We start from the raw sequence: 22,922 nt of genomic DNA, 5'->3' as shown, positions 1-22,922 counted from the left end.
TTTAGCAAAAAATAAAACTCTGAGCTGTAACTAAATACCACCAAAAGAAAGCTCTATTTGTGGGAAAAAAATGATAAAAATTTCATTTGGGTACAGTGTTGTATGCCCGCGCAATTGTCATTCAAAGTGCATCAGCGCTGAAAGCTGAAAATTGGTCTGGGACTGAGGGGGGTTTAAGTGCCCAGTAAGCAAGTGGTTAAGAAGGAAGAGCCATTTTACTCTTGTTTGTGCTTCCTTACGCAGCCAAGTAGAGGCCAGGTCAACGGCGTGATGTTTCAGGTTTGCTGTCCTAGAAGAAAAAAAAGACAATAATAAGAATAAAGTTATGTTTAGAGCAGATGATCTGTGTAATGTTCTGCATTTAGAATTGCATTCAGGTAATTTTGAAATATGAAAGACAGACAGACCAGGTTTTTCTTACTTTTTCATTTTAGTAGATGTGTTTTAGAAAAAAAGTGCTGATCTTGACATGACTGTCATTTATTTTATAATTTATCTCTCCTTTCTTTATAGTATTGCCTCTGTATGACAGAAGCTGTGTTGCTGTTATCCCCAGAAACTTCACCTCTCTGCCCTTTATCTCGTAAGTCTAAGACTCGACTCCATTGGCTCCTACAGCTGTGTGTGCCTATCTTGGCAGGAACAGGAATATCCTTTATAGTATGCAGTAAAAACCGCAGTGAACAGCCACACTTCACGTCATGGCACAGCATTCTTGGTCTAATTACCTTGATAGCCACATGTTGTCAGACTGTGTGTGGGTTTAGTCTACTCTGTCCACGACTGGCCCGGGTGACTGCAGTATCCCGTCTCAAGCTGTACCATGCCACTTGTGGCCTTTTGGTATATCTACTTGCAACAACCACTGTTCTCCTAGGTTTGTATTCAGACTGGTTTCAGGCCCAAATTAAGGGGCCTGCATGGTATGTTTGCCTTGTCTTGCCTCTCTACCCTGCATTAGTGATCATGAATCAAGTATTGGACATATACTTACCAAAGAGGAAAAGTCAAACGTGAATATCCTAGTTCAAGCTCCAGCAACCTTAAATGTCCTTGTTAATAACAAACACAGAAGGAGTATCGTCTGTTATCCTTTGATATTGCTTTTTTCTGATTTTCTTTATTTACAGTTTCATGCTACAGTGCTGTAAAATTTGGAATTGCCCAAACAAATAAGAATGGTTTGGGTTTGTGGTTAAAACCTGACAGTTAAATACACAGATAAAACAGTTAAATACATACGTTGAAGATGTTTTACCTGCCTTAGAATTTGTATTTCTGTCTAATCAATTCTAGAATTTTCACAGCTCTTTCGCACACCTGTCTGTTAGGGCAGGAGACCTGATTTTTTGCTACTGCAGTTAAGTAAAACTTACTGATTTTGTGCCTTTTTAGCCTGTGACTAGGCAGTAAAAAGAGAAGCATAAGACAGATTACCAATCTTTGTCACCCCCTCTCTTCAGCATGTCTTTGTTTTGCACTTGTTGGCAAATAAGCACTACAGCACTAATTGCTTATGTTGCTCTTTCCTCAACCAGTTTTATCTCTGCTGTACAGGCAGCACAAAAAGCTAAAACCAAGTCTAAAAAAATGTACTTTCTGTACATTGCTTGATTTGTAAAAAATAAATAAAAATGTATATAAATGAATACAGAGCTGCATTCATGTACAGCTTATTTTTTCTGTCTTAAGATGAGCTTTAACAGCTCCTATGTTCGTTTATATATAGTTACATAGTTTGATTGAAAAAAAGTCCATCTAGTTCAACCAATAACCAACCTTTATGACAGTTTTTGAAATCCATACTCCGGTGTGCTTTGCTTTTTTTTTGTTTGTGGTTTTACTAGACTGTATGTTATGTATATTAACTTATATTGTCTTAAATATATTTTTTATTCGCACTGAACCTGAATAAGGATACTTGACTAATGTCTATAAAGAATGTAGGATAAATATTAATGTTTCATTAATGTACTGTCTGAGGTCGATTTTTATTTTTTTCATAGATGCTGCTGAAATACTATGTTTATCTACAGACATGAGGTCATCATGACCTGATATCGTTGATAATCTTTTGGATCAAAAAAATTTATTAATTTAGAGTGAAGGCAAGCTGTGCAGATGTTCTTCAGCAGGCAATCTATGGATGGTAGACATATCCAAAAATTGAATATGTTGCCTTTTCAGGTATTTTGCCAGTGCCAGGTTTGTGCCCAGTGCATGTTCAGTTAATGATTGTGCACATTTATGAAAATATCTTTGATCATATAATTTTTTTGACCACTATGTCATGTTCTTAGCTTAACTCTGTGTTTCTGTCCTGAATGGATCTGATTAAGCAAATCTGATATATGGAGACTGTTGGTGATAGTTGCCTTGCTGTCATGTTAAAGGAGACCTTTCCACCCCAAACATAATATTGTGGATCATTCAGCTCTGCATTATCACCCTTAGAGATTAAAGTTCTAGCAACAAGGAAAACTTTGGTTTTAAACTTCACACCCCCTCCCCCACCCACTTCTTGTTTCCCTGATGCACTGGCGATGTATATAATTGAAGAACTCTGGATGGCCGCACTCCAAGATGAATTCAAATGCCTTTTATTCGTGAAGCAGAATCACACAAATATGGGGCACAGCAAAGTAACAATAGTTAACGCGTTTCACACTACCAAGAGTGCTTACTCATAGTTCATAGCACTGGTGATGTAGCCATGGCCTCGCAGATACACCCCGGCAAGATAAGTGTTATGCTGTATGGCAAATGCACAGTGGGTGGGGGGGTTGGGCACAGAGAAGGGCAAAACTGGTACAAGGAGTCTGGTAAATGCTACTAACTTTTTTAGTTTTAATAAATAGTTTGCTTTAGCGTAGTTACGTGTTTTTTTGTTTTTTTGTTTTTTGTTTTTAAGGCAGGTGTGTGTGGGGATGGATTCAGAGTCCAGTCTCGGAAGGGGCACTGCCATAAAATACTTTTTTTTTTTGCAGGCAATTTATTGGGGAAATGGCTGGTGTTGACGCTTCAATCATCACGGCACCATGGTTGTTATGGTGTCAGGATGATTGAAGAGCATTATTTATATTAATACATTGAAATGTGAAATGGTTCAACTCGCCATAATGCAGAATCAGTGGGAGCCCTTAGTGTGTCACTTGCCACATCACCTGCCACACATTGCAGATTGTCCACTTGCCACGTCACCTGCCACAAGTTGGGGGCGGAGAAGGAAGAATGCTGGCGCTCTGCCACTGACAGTGAACGCTGGACATTTTAACTAGTCTGTCTAAACTGCAGCAACAACTGTTCCCCTATTTGAGGCTCCAGCTCCTGTCAAGTTGGCTCTGAGACTCAAGTCCGACGTGACTCACTGACGTCACTCCTTTGAGACTCGAGTCCGACGTGACTTTGTCGCTCGTTGCTAGATGCCAGGCACTAGCAACGAGCGCAGGGAAGTGGCTCCACCCATCTCCTCCGGCTCCATAGCTGTAATAACACTAGACTAGTCTCTCTCTCAATGCCGCTGATCAGCTGATGTGAGAGAGAGACTTGCAGAGGCAAGTGACATGTCAGTGTGGTATTATGGGGCGGGCGCAATTGCCCTGTTGCCCCCCCTATCTGCCCCTGCCTGGAACAAGTATAGAGCTCAGGAAAAAAAAGCATAATTATTCCAAATCTGTGATTCAAAGGTGTTGAAGCCAGGCATCTAGCATTTGCAATGGAGGGCCCGCAATGCTGTTTCTTTTTTCTTATGACAGACTTGCTTGTGTTACAGTGTTCATCGTCATATGGACATGGATATTATTGCACACCAATGGCATTTTTATATAATTCTTTATATACTATTTAAAAAGACAAGCTGGTAGCAGTAATCCTATATTATCAGAATATGTTTTTTTTTTTTTTCTTTTTTTTTAACTGTTACAGTTATGTAATCTGCTGATTTACCAATTTTCAAAGCAATGGATCCCATCAATGTAATTTTTATTTTTATAATTTTACTCTTTTAATTATTTAAAGGGAGATGTAAAAAAGTACAGAGATGTGTACAAAATGATGACACTTGGTAAAATATTTAACAAAGTTAACATTACGTTATGTTACACCAGGGAAAGTCAACCTTGAAGAGGTGGCGATCTACTTAAATAACATGAAGAGATCAAAGATCTCTTAAGATAACCTAGAAAGGCTCCATTAACAATTTGTGAAGATTTGAATAATTTAGGAGTTTATAGAAAGTAGAACAAAGTTCTGTTGTCAATAGTTAGTAATGCAGACTTCAAAGGTCAATGAAATATAAAACATTGCAAAGATCTGTAGTTTGTAATGTAGAATTCAGAGGTCAGTAGCATTTAATGCAGAAGTCTAGAATACTGTAATGCAGAAGGCAGGAGTCGGTAGTATGTAAAGCAGAGTTCACACAGTGGCACCTTGTTTGTATGAACTGAAGTAGACCTGTGTGTACCCTGATATGCTGTGTGTGCCCAGCTTCCAGCATTCCCCTGTGCCTGCCATTCCTGGTCCATCACTCACCTGTTACTCCCGTCTACACAATCTGCTATAGGCACCACACTTGGAACACAGTGCCACGCTCGAGAAAAGATAGGCAAGACTATGTGCTGCACGTCCAAACTGTGGGAGTCAGCAAAGGGGACACTCAGGAGTTGGTTAACATCTGGAATCCAGGAAATCAAGCTAGTTCCAGGTCATAACTTTAACTAGTAAAGTCCTGGGGATATGTTAGCAGTGTTAAATTTCATAATTTGGTGCGCATGTTGTTGTTTGTCACTTGAAATCTACAAGGCATTTAAAAGCTTAAGTAAGGAAAATAATACATCAGCAAATCATGTAATAGCACAGTGCTTGCTGCCTAGATGGAGATTCTACCTTTTCCTACCCTTTAAGGAAGTGTGAAGCGCCGTACACACTATCAGATTGTCTGCTGAGTTTTTCCTTCAGATTTACCAAAACCATGTAGTAGAAGGGCCTGCCTGATTGCATACACATTGAAACTCCCAAGGTTTGACCTCATATTATATGGTTTTGGTAAATCTGAAGGAAAAACTCAGCAGACAATCTGATAGTGTGTACAGGGCTTAAGGGAAGTTTTCACACCTCATCAGTCCTCCCTGTAGCTGGCCAAGTAAAGTTTGTCCTTTTTTTTTATTTTTTATTATTATTTTTTTATTCAGCCTCTCATTCACAGAGTGAGCGGAATCTGGTTGTTTGGTTGAATGGGGGTCTGCACACACAGCAGCCAGCATGGCTTCCCAGTGTTTCTTTGCCATGATATCCCCCAGTACAGATGTTGTCACTGCTTGTCAACCCTGAATGTTACAGGAAGGAGGAGGGGGCAGAAAGCCTAGGCTTAAAGTGATTGTAAAGTCTTGTTTGTTTTTTCCCTATAAAATAAGCATGTTCTACTTGCCTGCTCTGTTGCAGTGGATTTGCACAGAGCAGCCGGATCTTCCTCTTCTCGGGTCCCTCTTTTGTGATGCTGGCCCCTCCCTCCTCTTCACTGCCTGCACAGCAAGCAGCTTGCTATGGGGGCACCTGAGTCAGTTTGTCAGGAACCATGAATCATACGGAGACAGAAAATGCAGTAAAAATTAAACCCATTAGTATAGTGGTAAAAATGGTACAAATGGTAAACGTAGTCAAGACATAGCCAGGGTTCGGTAATCAAAGCGGATAGTCTGTGCAAGGCAGTAAATCGGGAAGCCAGAGATCAGCATAGTCTGAGACAGCAAACAGGATAAGGAACCAGAAGGGATGTCAGCCAGGTGAGTTTTTAACAGGAACACAGCAGAGAATCTTCAGTTATGTTCACCAAGGCAAAGGCATGGGAGGAATAAACCAGGCAGTTTACGTAGCCAGAAGGGGCTGGCTGATGAGCAGGAAATGATCACCAGATGAGGCACTGTGGAACGATGGGTGCTGACAATTAACCAACAGCTGAGAAGGCAGGGCTGAGCCCAGCCATGACACCGCTCCCTGTGCCCATTCAGACATGGAGCCCCTACCCGGCCCACCCCCTCTCTCCCCTGATTGGCTAGCTGACTTTGACAGCGACGGGAGCCAATGCGCACTACTTGTGGACATTGCTGGACAGAGGGACCTCAGGTAAGTGTTAGGGGGGCTGAGAGAGACTTCTGCACACAGAAGGTTTTATCTTAGAGCATAGAATGCATTAAGATAAAAAAAAAAAAACTTCTGCCTTTACAACCCCTTTAAATTGTTACTAAACCCACAACAGTAAAATCTGCTGTATATGCAGTTAAAGCATGCTTATTATACTAACCGAAGGGGTTTATCCTCTGAATTGTGTAAAAAGGCTGTTTGATCCTGTCTTCTCTGTTCCTCCTTCCACAGTCTCAAAACTGTCTCCTGATAGGACAGAGGCTAGGGGAAAAGCTGCACCTATTCAGTGTGTAGCTAAAGATTTTTTTTTTTTTTCTTTTGGGAGAGTGCATGTGATCAGCACAGGACTCTTTCTACAAGCTTTAACAAGACACTGGTAGAAGTCTGCTCTAACGGCTGATGAAAAAAGGTATTTATCAGTTTATATCCACTAAACCTATTGCATGTCCATGCTCTGTGGGAAATCGGATATATTGAATGCAGGGTCCTGGGTTTAGTAACGCTTTAAGAAAAGATAGGCGGGACTGCTGGCTTAGAGCTGCGCGCTTCAGAGTGAGTGGATGGGGTACTGTTATTTACATGCTCCAGAACTGGTGGAATGACAGAGATGGTTATGATTTACAAGTCACATGCCCACGATTGACAATTTGTTAACCGATGTGGTACACATTATGTTAAGGCTGGACTCCGACATTACCTTTTTAGTTAGTTGTACATGGTTACTTTCCTGTATTGTGATTGCTTACACTCATCTCATTTCACATTGTGAGCTTCATACAGTGTGCATTAGAAGATGCAACAAGTCAGAGCTAACCTTATTACCAGGATGGAGGAAATTTGACATCATCATTTTTTGTATTAGTCTTTTCAGTCATGGGAGGCTCAGCAGCACATGTGAGCTTTGCCTAGGGAAGTCTGCATGTAAATGCAGGCTGCCTAGGAATGTCATCTGCTTCAGACTGACATCCACCCATAAAGCCTTTTTTGATGATTATGTGACTCCTAGGAGCCGACTCAGTGCTTTCATCAAAGCTGAGGGTTCTTGAGAGTAGCACAGGAAGCTATGCGCCGCACCCTGCCTTTATGATCTGGTTTTGAACAGAAACCCAGTAAAAATAAAAAATAAAACACATATCGTTGAGTTTCATATTTTTATTTTATTAGCATGTTGATTGATTGGGGAGAAGTCAGGGTAGCAAAATATAAGTAAATGAAACTTCAGCTCTGGGTATAATGAAAGCACTGTTAAAATAGTTTTGTGTACTGTATATGTTTTATATACTGACTTTTATGCAACGGAAGGGCATTTATAAGCTGTTCCCTGTGCTAACGAAACTATATACACGTGGTCAAGTGTCAGAGAGAAGTACTGTGTATTTGTATAACCAGGCACACATGCTTGGATGTAACTTATGTCTTATGTTTTAAAACTCAGGGATATTGGACTTTGTTTGCACATTGGTGTATAGTTGTGAACAGTGCTGTGGTTTTTTGGAGTGTAAATAAGGCTACATTATGTACTGTCTCTCTGGTATGGGTATTTCATATTTATTATGTCTATCACTAGCATTTTTGTTAATCATGTATTTGTGTTGGCAAAAAAATAAAACTCAAATTCCATTCCTTATTTGTTTGTGTCTTTATTTTGAGATGAAGAAGGCATGTCTGCCAGTCCATGAAATGTAAGTTTTTATAGACAAAATGAAGATATACATTTTATTTTTTACTGTAATGATTGATTAGTATCCCTACACCACCAAAACAAACACCAAAGCTGCAAATGTTTTATAGCCTAACCATCTTCTTAAGGCTCGGTTCACACAGGGGCGACTGCGATCCGACTTCAGGTCGCTCCTAGTCGCCTCAGGTCGGACAACATTTAAAAATCAATGTAAGTGAATGAGAGCCGTCTTAATGCACGCTACTGAAGTCGCCTCCGACTTCAAAAGAAGTTCCTGTACTACTTCAATCCGACTTGTAGGCGACTTGTACCCATTGATTTCAATGGAGGTCGCCTCCAAGTCGGATCTCTGTCTATACGGAGGAGACTTTGACAGAATTATTAGCTCTGAAGGGGGAACTCCACGCCAAATTTCTGAAAAAAATTTGGCGTGGGTTCCCCCTCCGAGAGCATACCAGGCCCTTAGGTCTGGTTTGGATTCCAAGGGGAACCCCCTACGCCGAAAAAAAGGCATGGGGGTCCCCCCCCAGATCCACACCAGACCCTTATCCGAGCACGCTACCCGGCCGGCCAGGAAAGGGGGTGGGGACGAGCGGGCAGCCCCCCCTCCTGAGCCGTACCAGGCCGCGTGCCCTCAACATGGGGGGGTGCCTTGGGGGAGGGGGGCGTGCGGCCCCCCCACCCCAAAGCACCTTGTCCCCATGTTGATGAGTACAAGGGCCTCTTCTCGACAACCCTGGCCGTTGGTTGTCGGGGTCTGCGGGCGGGGGGCTTATCGGAATCCGGGAGCCCCCTTTAATAAGGGGGCCCCCGGATACCGGCCCCCCACCCTATGTGAATGAGTATGGGGTACAATGTACCCCTACCCATTCACCTGTAAAATAAAGTACAAAAAAAAAAAACACAACACACAAGATAAAATGGTTTATTGCACAGCTCCGGGGGTCTTCTCGCTGGACTCCTCCGCTATCTTCTTATAGCTCTTTTGCTAGCGGAGGAGCCCGGCATTCTTCTTCGTCGCCGCGGCCTCTTCTTCCGACTTCGGGGGTCTTGTCCCCCTCTTCGGTTCTTCTGCCGGGCCACCGCTCCTTCTTCTAGCTCTTTTACAGGCGGTGGCCCGGTCTTCTGTCGCCGCCGCCTTCCGTTCTTCTCCTTGAGATGTTGAATCGACGCTCTCTCCGGCCGCAATGCCAGGGACGCGCTGCGTGGCAACTTATATAGGGACAAGGGGCGGGGTCATCGGTTGATGTCACATGGGTGGATGTCACATGGGTTGATGTCACATGGTGACCCCACCCCCTTACTATGTCACAGTCCCGGAGGATGCTGGGACTGTCGCCATGTGACATCAACCCATGTGACATCAACCAATAACCCCGCCCCTTGTCCCTATATAAGTCGCCGCGCAGTGCGTCCCTGGCATTGCGGGCCGGAGAGAGCGTCGAGTCAACATCTCCAGGAGAAGGAGAAGAAGAACGGAAGGTGGCGGCGACAGAAGACCGGGCCACCGCCTGTAAAAGAGCTATAAGAAGGAGCAGTGGCCCGGCAGAAGAACCGAAGAGGGGGACAACACCCCCGAAGTCGGAAGAAGAGGCCGTGACAACGAAGAAGAATGCCGGGCTCCTCCACTAGCAAAAGAGCTATAAGAAGATAGCGGAGGAGTCCGGCGAGAAGACCCCTGAAGACGGAAGACCCCCGGAGCTGTGCAATAAACTATTTTATCTTGTGTGTTGTCTTTTTTTTTTGTACTTTATTTTATAGGTGAATGGGTAGGGGTACATTGTACCCCATACTCATTCACATAGGGTGGGGGGCCGGTATCCGGGGGGCCCCCTTATTAAAGGGGGCTCCCGGATTCTGATAAGCCCCCCGCCCGCAGACCCTCATCAACATGGGGACAAGGTGCTTTGGGGTGGGGGGGGCCGCACGCCCCCCCTCCCTCAAGGCACCCCCCCATGTTGAGGGCACGCGGCCTGGTACGGCTCAGGAGGGGGCCGCCCGCTGGTCCCCACCCCCTTTCCTGGCCGGCCAGCGTGCTCGGATAAGGGTCTGGTGTGGATCTGGGGGGGACCCCTACGCCGCTTTTTCTGCGTAGGGGGTTCCCCTTGGAATCCATACCAGACCTAAGGGCCTGGTATGCTCTCGAAGGGGAAACCCACGCCAAATTTTTTTAAGAAATTTGGCGTGGAGTTCCCCCTTCAGAGCTCATTCTCTGTTTGGCCATGGCAAAAGTCGCCTGGCCTTGGGCGACTTGTAAGTCGCCCCAGGTCGTGTCTAAAAGTCGTGTTCAAGTTGTCTCCAAGTTGCCTCACAAAGTCGTCCTGAAGTCGTGTCGCCCCTGTGTGAACCGAGCCTAAGACATGATTATTGTTGATCATTATACATTTGCAATTAGCCATCTGGATAAGAAAAAATAAAGTATGCAAAATAGAAAATAATTATTATATATTCTAAAGAATAAAAGTCCTTTTTCAATACAAAAACTTAATTTGAAAAATCTAATTCCACATTATTGTTAGTGGCAATTGCCTTAACAGGGCCTGAAATCCTATCTATAATATGATTTGATTATCAAAAACAGCAAGTCTATCAAAAGTGTGATAACAGTTCAATAGTTGCTAAAAATTGACCAGCTAATTAGAAAGATTGCAGAATTAAATTCTGTCTTTTCTGGTTATGCTAGGTGCATAATCAGTTTTTTCTTCTTTTATCCCAGCTAGCTAAAAAAAACTGAATTGCTGTACTAACACAGGCTGTGAGTGCTGATTGACATGCTGGAAAACCAGCATCCAGTTTACAAAAGTCGGTCACTAGACTGGCTTCTGTTGGAACAGGCTGCTGTACACACTGTCCGAATGTAGGTTAGTTTCTGTTGAACCAGCCAATATTTAACCAGTGTGAGCCAGCCTTTAGAGGATGGTTAACAAATAAACCCATTAAAACATTTTTGTGTGTATTTTAAGATTATAAAAACATTTAACAATCTATAGATCACTTTATATCAAATATAAAATAATGTATCAAAATGCCCTTGTCTTAATCTTACAGTATAGGACACAAGCTGAATATTCGTACACCCTGGGTTAACGGCTGCTATCTTTAGCTGATTGGACACTGAGTCCTGAGTTTTTTGCTAGGGTCATAAGGTGCTTGACCTCATCTTATGGAGAAATCGCTCCACAAGCTTTATTCGTTTATTTTTTTAACCCTTGGATGTTTCAATCAACTCTTGAATTAATTTTTTCACTGTCTTATAACACCACAATTGAAGCATCAAATAACTTGTAAATGTATCCTAACACCATGTGGCCTGGTGGATACAAAATAGGAATAAAAAGTGCCACATCCTCAATTAAACTTGAGGATAGAGAGAATAATTTTTTGGTTAGAGAAAAGAACAATTTTTGGGGTGTGGACTTTCTAGGCACAATTACAACAACATAATTAAACTATAAATTTTATTTACAAAAACGCTAAAAAATATGGTCAATACACAAATCAATCATCAATAATCGGAAATCTCATCCCCAATTTTGTTACCGCTAATAAGATATAGGTATTCTATTCAATGAAGAAACACCATACAACAATTTGCGATATGTAATGGGTAATCCAGAATTGCGGAACATCAATGAGGGTTGAACGATTATCATAAGCTCGACATGTTTCACGTGTCTTCACGCTTCTTGCCAAGGAACACCCAGATCAAACACCTGGAGGCTCATTAAGTCACTCCTTAAGGACTCTGCAGTTCAATCAGAAGTGCTATGGGAACTGGAGCAGTTCTTTGAGAGCAACAAAAGACTCAGTGCCCAATCCCCTTTCCATCTGGGCGGCGCATAAGTATTATATAAGTGGAATACTCATCAAACATGGACATCGACTTAAAGTGGCCAAAGCGAAAACACTAACTGAGCTACTCTCCAAGTTACATGAATGTGAAAAACATCACAAGTCTCAGCCGAATGGGGCATTGGAAGCAGAGGTGACTGGGTTAGAGAGCATTGCCTCTTTCAAGCCAAGAATAGACTTCTATGGGTTCGTAGATCCTTCTACGAGCATGGGGACAAATGTAGTGGGTCTTTAGCGAATGGTATACGGGCTCAATGCAACATGTCTTATATTCCGGCCCTGTCCTCCGCCATGGGTACAAAGCTGTATAATTCAGCAGACAATGGCGGAAACTTTTCTGGCTTTTTATGAAGCCCTTTACAACTTACACCCTAGTTCTCTGGGAGACTAGCCTCGGGACAGATTGGAAACCATCGAGACTATCTAGCAGCAGCGAAATTACCTTCTCTTAACCAGTTGCCGACCGCCGCACGCCGATGTACGTCGGTACAATGGCACGGGCAGGCATAAGGACATACATGTACGTCCCTTGCCTCCCGCGGGTCGGGGGCCCGATCGGGCCCCCGCCCGGTGCCTGCGGCGGTCGGTATTCGTACGGGAGCGATCCCGGACGAGGGGACGGCCATTCATTCATGGCCACCCCCTCGCGATCGCTCCCGACGAATAGAAATCCCCGGTGACATCACTTCCTCTCCTGTAATGTAAACACAGGAGAGGAAGTGATGTATTCTCTCCTCCGTGTCGGTATTTTTCGTTCCGACACGGAGGAGAGCGGATCAGTAAGTTGCACCAACACTCTACACACACAGTAGAACATGCCAGGCACACTCACACCCCCCCTTTACCCCCCGATCACCCCCCCAATTACCCCTGCCCCCCAGTCACAGTGACACCAATGTGATTTTTTTTTTTTTTTTTTTTTTTTTTTGCATTGGTGTCATTTGTGACTGTAATAACTGTTAGGGCAGTTAGAGTTAGCCCCCTTTAGTTCTAATGTACCCCCCTAACCCCCCCAATAAAGGTTTAACCCCGTGATCACCCCCCGTCGCCAGTGTCACTAAGGCTGGGTTCACATTGCAGCGGTTTATGAGAACGAATGTGATTCGCACCGCACTGCAGTGCAAATCACATCCGATCTCTGTGCGATTCGAGTTCAGCCATTCGCCGCACCCGCCGCACCCGCCGCACCCGCCGCAAATTCGCACGGGACCCTTTTTTTGGCCCGCAGCAGAATCGGATCGCATGGGTGTTCACACCATGCGATCCGAGTTTGCAGATCGCACTGCGATATGCGAACTGATCTGGGGGTGTCAGTAACATTTCACTGACACTCCCAGCAGTTCGCATAGGGCAGTGTGAACTGCCGCCGGGAGGCATGCGATGCGGGAACCCGCCGCGCATTCGTGGCGTTCCCGCATCGCTCCAGTGTGAACCCAGCCTAATAAGCGATCGTTTTTCTGATCGCTGTATTAGTGTCACAGGTGACGCTAGTTAGGCAGGTAGGTATTTAGGTTCGCTGCAGCTTTTTATAGCGCCAGGGACCCCCATATACTACCGCATAAAGCCCCCTAATTGCCCCCTAGTTAACCCTTTCACCAGTGATCACCATATAACTGTTACAGGTGACGCTGGTTGGTTAGTTATTTTTTTATAGTTTCAGGGCACCCGCCATTTATTACCTAGTCTGACTAGTGTACCCCTAAATTTAGGGGTGTCTACTTTCCAAAATGGGGTCATTTGGGGGGGGTTTGTGCCATCTTGGCATTTTATGGCCTTCAAAACTGTAACGCCCTTAGAAAGCCTGAAGGCGGTGCTTGGTTTTCGGGGCCCCGTACGCGGCTAGGCTCCCAAAAAGTCCCACATATGTGGTATCCTCGTACTCAGGAGAAGCAGCAGAATTTATTTTGGGGTGTCATTTCACATATGCCCATGGCATGCATGAGCAATATATCATTTAGTGACAACTTTGTTAAAAAAAAAAAAAAAAAAAAAAAGTTTGTAATTTTCCCGCAACTTGTGGCAAAATATAAAATATTCCATGAACTCAACATGCCTCTCAGCAAATAGCTTGGGGTGTCTACTTTCTAAAATGGGGTCATTTGTGGGGGTTTTGTGCCATCTTGGCATTTTATGGCCTTCAAAACTGTAATAGGTAGTGAGAAGTGAACTCAAAAATTTACGCCCTTAGAAAGCCTGAAGGCGGTGCTTGGTTTTCGGGGCCCCGTACGCGGCTAGGCTCCCAAAAAGTCCCACATATGTGGTATCCCCATACTCAGGAGAAGCAGCAGAATTTATTTTGGGGTGTCATTTCACATACGCCCATAGCATGTGTGAGCAATATATCATTTAGTGACAACTTTGTGTAAAAAAAAAAAAAAATTTTTTTTTTTGTCATTATTCAATCGCTTGAGGCAAAAAAATAAAATATTCAATGGGCTCAACATGCCTCTTATCAATTTCCTTAGGGGGTCTACTTTCCAAAATGGGGTCATTTGGGGGGGTTTTGTACTGCCCTGCCATTTTAGCACCTCAAGAAATGAGATAGGCAGTCGTAAACTAAAAGCTGCGTAAATTCCAGAAAACGTACCTTAGTTTGTAGATGTGACAACTTTTGCGCAAACCAATAAATATACAATTATTGACTTTTTTTTTACCAAAGACATGTGGCTGAATACATTTTGGCCTAAATGTATGACTAAAATTGAGTTTATTGGATTTTTCTAATAACAAAAAGTAGAAAATATCATTTTTTTTCAAAATTTGCGGTCTTTTTACGTTTATATCGCAAAAAATAAAAATCGCAGAGGCAATCAAATACCATCAAAAGAAAGCTCTATTTGTGGGAAGAAAAGGACGCAAATTTTGTTTGGGTACAACATTGCATGACCGCGCAATTACCAGTTAAAGCAGCGCAGTGCCAAAGTGTAAAAAGACCTCTGGTCATTTACCAGCGAAATGGTCCGGTCTGAAAGTGGTTAATGAGGAGGAGGAATCACTCACTCAACCCATAACTGCTGAGAAATTTGCGGCTGCCCTGGTGGGATCGCCTAGGGGCAAGGTACCTGGCCCTGATGGCTTTACGGTATCCTACTTTAAAATGTTCTAAGCCCAGCTAGCGCCCCACTTCACCACAGCCTATAACTCAGTACTGGAGAGTCATTCTATACCCTCAGATCTCTTACAGGCCAGCATCTCTGTCATTCCCAAACGAGAGAAAGACCCACTTCTCTGTTCAAGTTATAGACCCATCTCCCTGCTTAATTGGGACCTCAAACTTTTCACAAATTCTAGTGGAGAGATTAAGGCCTGTCCTCCAACATCTAGTACCCCTGGACCAAGTCGGCTTTATTCATAATAGAGAGGCAAAGGATAACACTACAAGGATGATGGACATAATAGCGGGAGCCATACATCTCAAATTCCCACTCATCTTGCTATCCACAAATGCCGAAAAGGCTTTCAACAGGATGAACTGGACATTCCTGCTGGCCACCCTGTGGCGCCTTGGTTTGCCCCCACCATGTTATCGTGGATAGCTGCCATCTATTCTTCCCCCACAGCTACAGTTAAAGTTAATGGAGTGACTTCCAACCCCTTTCAGATTGGCAACGGGGCGAGGCAGGGTTGCCCGCTCTCCCCCCTCCTTTTCATACTCAAGTTGGAACCCTTATTACATCACATCAGGCACAACCCTGACATTAAGGGACTGGAGACCAACTCCTATCATCACGGAGTCCTTGCCTTTGCAGATGACCTGTTGTTCTTCATCTCTGAGCCGCATACCACTCTGCCGGTCCTCTTGTCTGAAATACGCCATTATGGTGATCTATCGGACTTCAGAATCAATCTGCAAAAATTGGAAGCGCCTAACATTTCCCTCCCTCCCAGTTCACAAGCACGCATTGGCAGTAATTTTCCATTTCCATGGGCGCCCCAGGCTATCCAGTACCTGGGAACTAAGATCCCAGCGAACCCACATCTTATCTACCAACTTAACTTTCAGCCTCTGTTGAAAATGTTCTCTTCCGACCTGGAGAAATGGAAGAACTTAGCGGTCTTGTGGTTTGGCAGATGCAATGTTCTAAAGATGAACATAATGCCGAGGTTACTGTACCTCTTGCAAGCCCTACCTATCAAGATCCCACAGACCTTCTTTAGAGCTATGTGCACAACTTTCATTAGATATGTCTGGCAGGGCAGACCGGAAGATCTTTGCTGCAGGGACCTAAACTCAAGGGAGGTGTCGGCCTCCCCGATCCAGCCCTGTACTACACAGCGCCCCATATGAATAGGGTCGTGGACTGGTACAAGCACTCACCCCATAAACTGTGGGTCCAGCTGAGGGAGGCGGTTCCATTTCCTATTGAGGGCTTACCCTGGGCTGGAGCCAGTTTCTCCAAACTTGCTCTACCGCACCCACTAATTGAGGCCAAATTGAGGGAACTAAATAAGTATTTTAAACTGGCGGACGTACCCAGCTTCCCTTCGCTCCTATTATAGGCACTCTACCAAGTGCTTCCAATAAATGCTTTCAGCTTCGCCAGGACCAGAGCCTGATCAGGGCCTGAACTCTCTTGAGCGCCTCTGGATGGTATGATCCCTCAAGCATTTACCCAGGGCTTAGGTCTTCCACTTTGGGCAGATGGAAATTAACATAACTCACTAATTTCCTTTAATCCCTTCCGGACGAAGGAGGTTGCCTGCCCTGCTGGAGTCCCACACCCCTTCCCCATACCCCCCTTTTTACCCGTCCTTGACTGCTCTCATCCTTTTATCTGCCCTACTGGTTTCCTACCTTTCAGCCCTCTCCCACTTTTGATGCTTCTACTCCTTTACCTTCCACATTAATGGAAAAATTCTTGTGTTTGCCGGTTCCCTCTGTTATTCCCTAAACGATACATGGAGACCACATGGAGTATTCTGATGGCACCCTGCACGAAAGAGGGGAGAGGCCCCCCATTCATTCATCATTCATTCAGAGTTCTGTGAATAAATAATCTACAACTACCGTCAGCCTATGCGCCCAATGGCTTGTAGTTCTCAATGAACTCCGAGGGTACTCGTCGTGCTCTCGTAGTCCATTGATTCTTGCTGCCATCCAGTAACTGCCTGCCTGTATTGGAGGTAGGGCAAACAGTGTGCTGAGAGTACACAGGATCCTGGCATTGCACCTGAGATCTGCATTTATTTATTTTTGTCAAAGGTGAACTTCGCTTTTAATAATATCATGCAATACCAAACTATTTTTTTTCAAAGCATGCAACAAAATACTTAATTGAATTAAAGTGTTTGTAACCCTAAAAAAATAAAATAAAATAAAAAGTATCCTGTTCCTTTAATGTTATACAGCACAGTGTCTGTGCTGTGTAATTAGGCCCCCTGTATCATCTGAAATACATGGCTGATCCTGCCTGGTTCTGCCCTCCCCTCTGTAAACTGACCACGGTTTATCATGCCTGCTGAGCCCTGATACCATGGTCAGTTTATGTGCCTCCGTCATCCGCAGCTCTCCTCTGTCCTCTTCACACCCTCCATCCCTGTCCGTCAGCTCCGATCGCTCCCGGCCCTCCCCTTCTGCTGGTAAAATAACTGAGCTCATGTTAAAATCCTCTCTGTTATAGTTAATGATTTCTCCCGTGCATGTTTTTTTGAAACAATAAGCCACTGTATACCATATTTTATAGCAGCACTCACATGACCGCCTTTCTTCTTCTTTCCTCTCCTAGCTGACGTCAGCAGGGGATTCTCACCCCTAAAATGCACTGGGGTACATCAGTTACTATTTTTTTTTTATTCTTTATATTCAGTTATATTCAGAACAGAGAAGGCAACATACCCACTCTGCCCCATAAGCCTCACAGGGTCAAAAATAGAACTAACATAATTCAACTAACCCAAGGAGCAGCAAGCATCCCCCCCAACTCTTGCCATCAGCTAAAGTCCAGGAGATATAGAACACCAATCAACCGCAACAATGTCCTTATAATGTCACTTGTTTGATTGAATTCAGGATATAGCTTTTTAGGATAACTGGATATACATAGATCTCAAGACAGTCATAGCGTTGTTAATAATTACCACCGCCTATCTCCTATTTTATGGGACTGTGTAATCCTCTAGTTGAAAACGGCAAGTCATCCCACAGTAGTAGAGGAGTCTAGCCATGTCTGCCAGCCTTTGTAAAAAAAATATTCTTACAGCCCCTGGAGGCATATGTGGCTTTATATAGGTGGATTACAGAGTTCTTCAGACCCTTCCAGCATGACACAGTAGGAGCACTTGGTTTCTTCCAATGCAATAAGATGGCTTTCCTACCATAAAACAACCCTATATTGAGTAAGGTATGATGAGCTAGAGAAGGAACAATTTCTCCTACCAAACCTAGGAGAAAAACTCTTTGATTCATAGGGATTGGAATACTGAGAACCTCAGATGAGCAGGAAATTATCGCAGACCCAAAAAAACATGCTCCGTATTCACTGGCGAGAAGGAACACCGCCAACCTTCATCTGTGGCAGAAGTATAAATACGAGCCAGGTGGCCAGTCTCTAGCCATATATGGTGGTCCCATATATCTTCCCAGTCCTTTCCTTGAATTTCAGGAATTTTCGCCACCCACCGTTTCTGACATCTAGTTACCGCCGGTGGTGTTCTTTTGAAATATGTTTTGCATGTAACTGAGGTTTAACTAGTACTTCATCCATTAACAAATCCTTGAGGGCAGAGGGTACTTTCCCGGTGGAGAATTGTGTCTGAAATGCATGGTGCAATTGTATGTATTGAAAAAAAATATGAATTAGGGAAGGTCATGCCTTGCCTTTAGTTGGTCAAACGTTATGAGTTTACCCTCCCTTGTAACGTCCCCTAGCACCTTAACAGCCTTACTAGCCCAAATTATGGGGTCAGGCCGGGAGTAGAAATTTGGTCGGTTAGGATTTATCCCTAATGGAGCAGAGGGTGTAACACCGATATAGCTGGGGGAGGTCATGTCGTAGCTGTTTCTCAAGCTTTTATGGTCTCTTTCATTGACACAGTTAATGGTAATTTAGTTTCAGGCCTCTGTATAAAGCCAAGCTTGATGATCCCCATCGTCCGCCAACAGCCAGCATCTACCAAAAACCATCTGACCAGCTAGGTAATACTTTTGCCAATCTGGCAGCGCTAACCCCTCCCTGCCCCCAGGGTTCTTGTAACCCCTTTATGCCTATGGGTGGTGATTGGGGAGACCACAAAGAGGATCCAATAATACTATTTAATTTGTGCAAAAATGATTTGGGAACCCACACTGGGGAGTGTCTTAAATATAAAACTACCGCCAGGAACTTAAATTTTCTAAAAATTATACGCCCTAGTAAGGACAGGGGCAGCTGTTTACACATTTCAGATTTTTGGTTAAGCTGTGTGTGAGAGAAAGTTTAGGGACATTTCATCCTGAATATGAGCTGTAATTTTTACCCCCATGTAGGTTATAGAGGAAACCCACCACAGTAGAAGATTTTTGTCTGCTGCACTCCATGCCTCTGGACCCAGCGGTAATATGGAAGACTGCTCCAATTCACCCGAAGACCCGAGAAGGAGGCAAACTGGTCGAGTATTTGCAAGGCCGCTTGAAGGGACAGTCCTGGGTCTCTGAGGAAAAGGAGCAAGTCATCAGCACATAGTGCAAGGCTTTCTTGTATAGTTCTCACTTGGATTGCACCCACTTCACTACATTGACATAGCGCTCTCGCCATAGGCTCCATCATTAAGGAAAACAGGAAAGGGGATAAGAGAGCATCCTTGCCTAGTACCCCTACCGATTTTGAAGGGAACCGAAACTGAGAGCCCCAACTGAATTCCTTTCCGAGGGCTGCTATACAATAATGTGACCCATTGGCAAAAATTAGGCCTAAATCCCATACTCTCCAATACTCTGTGCATTTACCGCCACCAGGCAACAGAGTCAAAGGACTTTTCTATGCCTATAGAAACTATTAATTTTTTCAGGGATTTCTGGGATATCTAGTTGTAAATGAGTGAATAATCTTCGTAATTTAGTATCTGTGGACCTCCTGGGCATAAATCTCATCTGGTCAATGTCCACCAATGAAGGAATGACCTTGACCAGGCTCAGTGCCAACACCTTAGGCCGCGTACACACGCGGGGACTGTTCGCCCAACTTTGTCCGTCAAACAGTTTCGGCAAACAGTCCGCTCAAAATTAGCATGGACGGACATGGCCACACACGACGGACGAACAGTTTGCTGAAACCGTGCGCGATGACGTGAACGGCACGTACGACGGGACGAAAAATACGACGTCCTATACACTGCATTATAACTTTCGGCGTGTAAATCCTTTCTGAGCATGCGCGGAACTTAGTTTGATGAACAAGCCTACACACGAGGGGACTGTTCGCTGAAACAAAGTTTCAGCGGACAGTTTTTCGGAATTTCCGAAAAACCTTGTTCAGCGGACTGTTCGCTGAAACTGTCCGCTGAAAGCCCACACACGAGCGGACTGTTTGCCGAAACACTGTTCAGCGGACAAAGTTGGGCGAACAGTCCCCGCGTGTGTACGCGGCCTCAGGATCTCAGGTCCGTATTGAGTAACGCTATGGGTTGATAGCATAAACATTCTTGTGGATCCTTACCTGGCTTCAATAGCACCATATATGCATCCAGCATTGATGACGAGAGGATCCCAGTTTCAAGGCAATGACCAAAAAGTATATCGAGTCTCAGAGCTGGTTGTTCCATATATAAAGTTTGTACAAATGTGCCAGAAATCTTTCCGAACCCGGGGATTTATTGGGCAGAAAAGTTAATATCGCCGCTTCAATTTTTAGAGCTGAAATATTAGCATCTAGAAGGGTAATGTCTGAGTCTGATAATTTAGGGAGGGAGAGTTAATTTAACAACTTGTCTAGCTCATTGATGTCATATGACAGTATAGGGGAATAAAGAGCAGTGTAGTAAAGCACAAATTCCTCCAGAATACGTCTGTGACCAGGGACCCCCCCAATGTTTTTAATAACAGGACTACTGACGGGCGTTGTTTGTTCCGCCGCCGAAAGGGCCAGCAGTTTGCCGTTTTTGCCCCCTTGAGCAAAAAGGGACTTGGCACTCTTCCCAGTTTCAGTGCGGGCCAGATCAGAGAAATGCACTGACAAAAGTCGCCATGTCTTTAGCAGAGATACATAGGTGGTCTCTGATGGAGAGTTTGCGTGTACACTGGCACACTCCCTTTCTTTGGCTAGAAGAATCTCACACTCTGCGTCCTGATCTTTCCTAGCTGCTCTAATTGCAGAAATACATTCTCCCCTCAAACACAGCTTTAAATGCATCCCAGACCAATACTGGCTCTGCAGTGCCAACGTTTGTAGATCAGTAAGTCATAATAGAGCACTGTACCTGGGAGGTCACCTGGTCATCCTGCAACCAGTCTGGCGACAACCTCCAGCCACCCTGTCTAGTGTAGGGTCTAGAATCAGATTAAAATCCCCCATGAGTAGCATAGGTAGACTAGCAAAAGGGGCAGATTTCACCATTAAATCATAAAGCACTTGTACTTGGATAGGAGGGGGTAAGTATATATTCACACGTACCAGCCACATATCGATGACCTGGGTCGGAGAACACCTAATGTATGGTGCAAGGAACAGCTTTACTAATAAATTTGGACACGTCACAGGTTCCAGAAGATTGCCCGGCTAGTCTCAGCGCAGCTTGCACATGCGCAGTGCACGCCTGGCTGTTATCCCACAGCTGGGCACCCACAGTTAAAATGCTGGCGCCGCATGGGACAGGTGAGTGTCTGATTATTAAAAGTCAGCAGCTATGCTTTTGGTAGCTTCTGACTTTTAAATGGGTGGAATTTGCACTTTAGCCCTGGTTCACATTGGTATTATTTGACACGTCAAATCGGCGGCAATTGCTGCAATGGCGCTGACCTAATCGGTGCAACGCTGCATTTCAAAAATTTGTTTCTGTACTACTTTTTGCCATTTTGGCCTGCGATTTTACATTGATATCTCTACAGAAACCTGCACAGATATCTCTGAAATCATGCCCAAAATCGTGACTGACATGCAGGAGTGAAATCGTGCAGATTCAGATGAACTCGCACAGCTTCATTCCTGCAGCTCAGTTTAACCTGGGCTTAAGGTCATCACAAAGTACAAGGAGGTATTCTTTACATCTGGAGTGAAAGAGATTTAATCTCTAAATGTAAAAAAGGCTTCTTTACAGTAAGAGCTATGAAAATGTGGAATAGACTCCCTCAAGAGCTGGTTCTGGCCAACTCAGATTTTTTCTTCAATGCACACAATTTAACTGTGAAATGGATGAGTGAAATTGATCAGACTAATCGTCTGCGTATCTGTACCCATCCCAATTTAGGCCTTGTAATCTGATGCATGCATCATGAAGACACACACGCAGACTGTGTTCAGATACGTGATACTTCTCTTAATTCTTCCTGGTTTTGCAGGGTTTTATATGTGCGTGAGTTATGCTGTGGTGTTATCTAGATTCTAGTAGCTTGTGATTGGCCATGTCCATATAAGGGGAGCCTCGTCCATGCCTGTTTTGGGTGTAGACTTGGAGAAGATGCCATCTTGGTCTTCACATTCTTTCACACGATAGGAGGAGGGGCAGCTGAAGCTGGAGGCCATTTTGAGTAGGGAATTAAAGAAGCACTTCTTGTATACACAAAAATCTAGACTTTGTTAGTATAAAAGCTAGAAATAGAAAATCGTCATTTTATCTGACCTGTCCCAACACTGAAATCACCTGTTGCTGTGTACAAATAAGCTGGCTGTTATGTAGACTAAGCCAGGGATACATAGGGTTAATAATAATAAAGGTCTGCTGCTGTACCGAAACACAATACCTCGCACGGCAGTAGGAGTGGCTGCTAGCAGCCAGCTTTTAGAGGCATGTGAAAAAACTTTACACAGTATATAAAATGCTTATTTTTCTTAGAAAAAATATACATTTTCCCTAATCCATCAGAGTCCCCCCTTAAAATTACTATTTTCAACTGTCCCTAATCATCCTAACTCATCTGTCCATATGTGCCTTGGAAATCTTTTGTGCTGCAAGTTAGATGGGTGATGGCTTTTCCATCACCCCCCTTGCCACAGACTTTGCACATAAGGAAGTCAGATTCTGTCCCCAATGGCATTGTGCTTCACAGGGAGGGACTGCAATGGAGTGTAAGGTTTCTCATCTGCCCCATCAAGATCTCCTCCTTGGTTCAAGAGGTTTG

The 22,922-nt window shown here is 44.1% G+C and overlaps 1 protein-coding gene across 3 annotated transcripts in view; it reads left to right on the top strand.

The window, feature by feature from the left end:
* CYB561D1 (cytochrome b561 family member D1) overlaps nucleotides 1-7,765 on the top strand; it is a 90,950-nt gene extending 83,185 nt beyond the window's left edge. For all 3 annotated transcript variants that reach the window (XM_077481343.1, XM_077481342.1, XM_077481344.1), the window contains one exon: nucleotides 514-7,765. In XM_077481343.1, the coding sequence (XP_077337469.1) occupies nucleotides 514-1,017 (504 nt within the window). In that variant the 3' untranslated portion in view covers nucleotides 1,018-7,765. The remainder of the gene's footprint in view (nucleotides 1-513) is intronic.
* The last annotated feature ends 15,157 nt before the right edge of the window (nucleotides 7,766-22,922 follow it).

The sequence above is a fragment of the Lithobates pipiens genome, unplaced genomic scaffold, assembly GCF_037356315.1.
Source record: "Lithobates pipiens isolate NorthernLeopardFrog02 unplaced genomic scaffold, aLitPip1_a1.2 Scaffold_16, whole genome shotgun sequence".
In the NCBI taxonomy this organism is placed as follows: Eukaryota; Metazoa; Chordata; class Amphibia; order Anura; family Ranidae; genus Lithobates; species Lithobates pipiens.
Note: the sequence above shows the minus strand (reverse complement) of the source record. Positions and strands in the feature narration are given on the sequence as shown.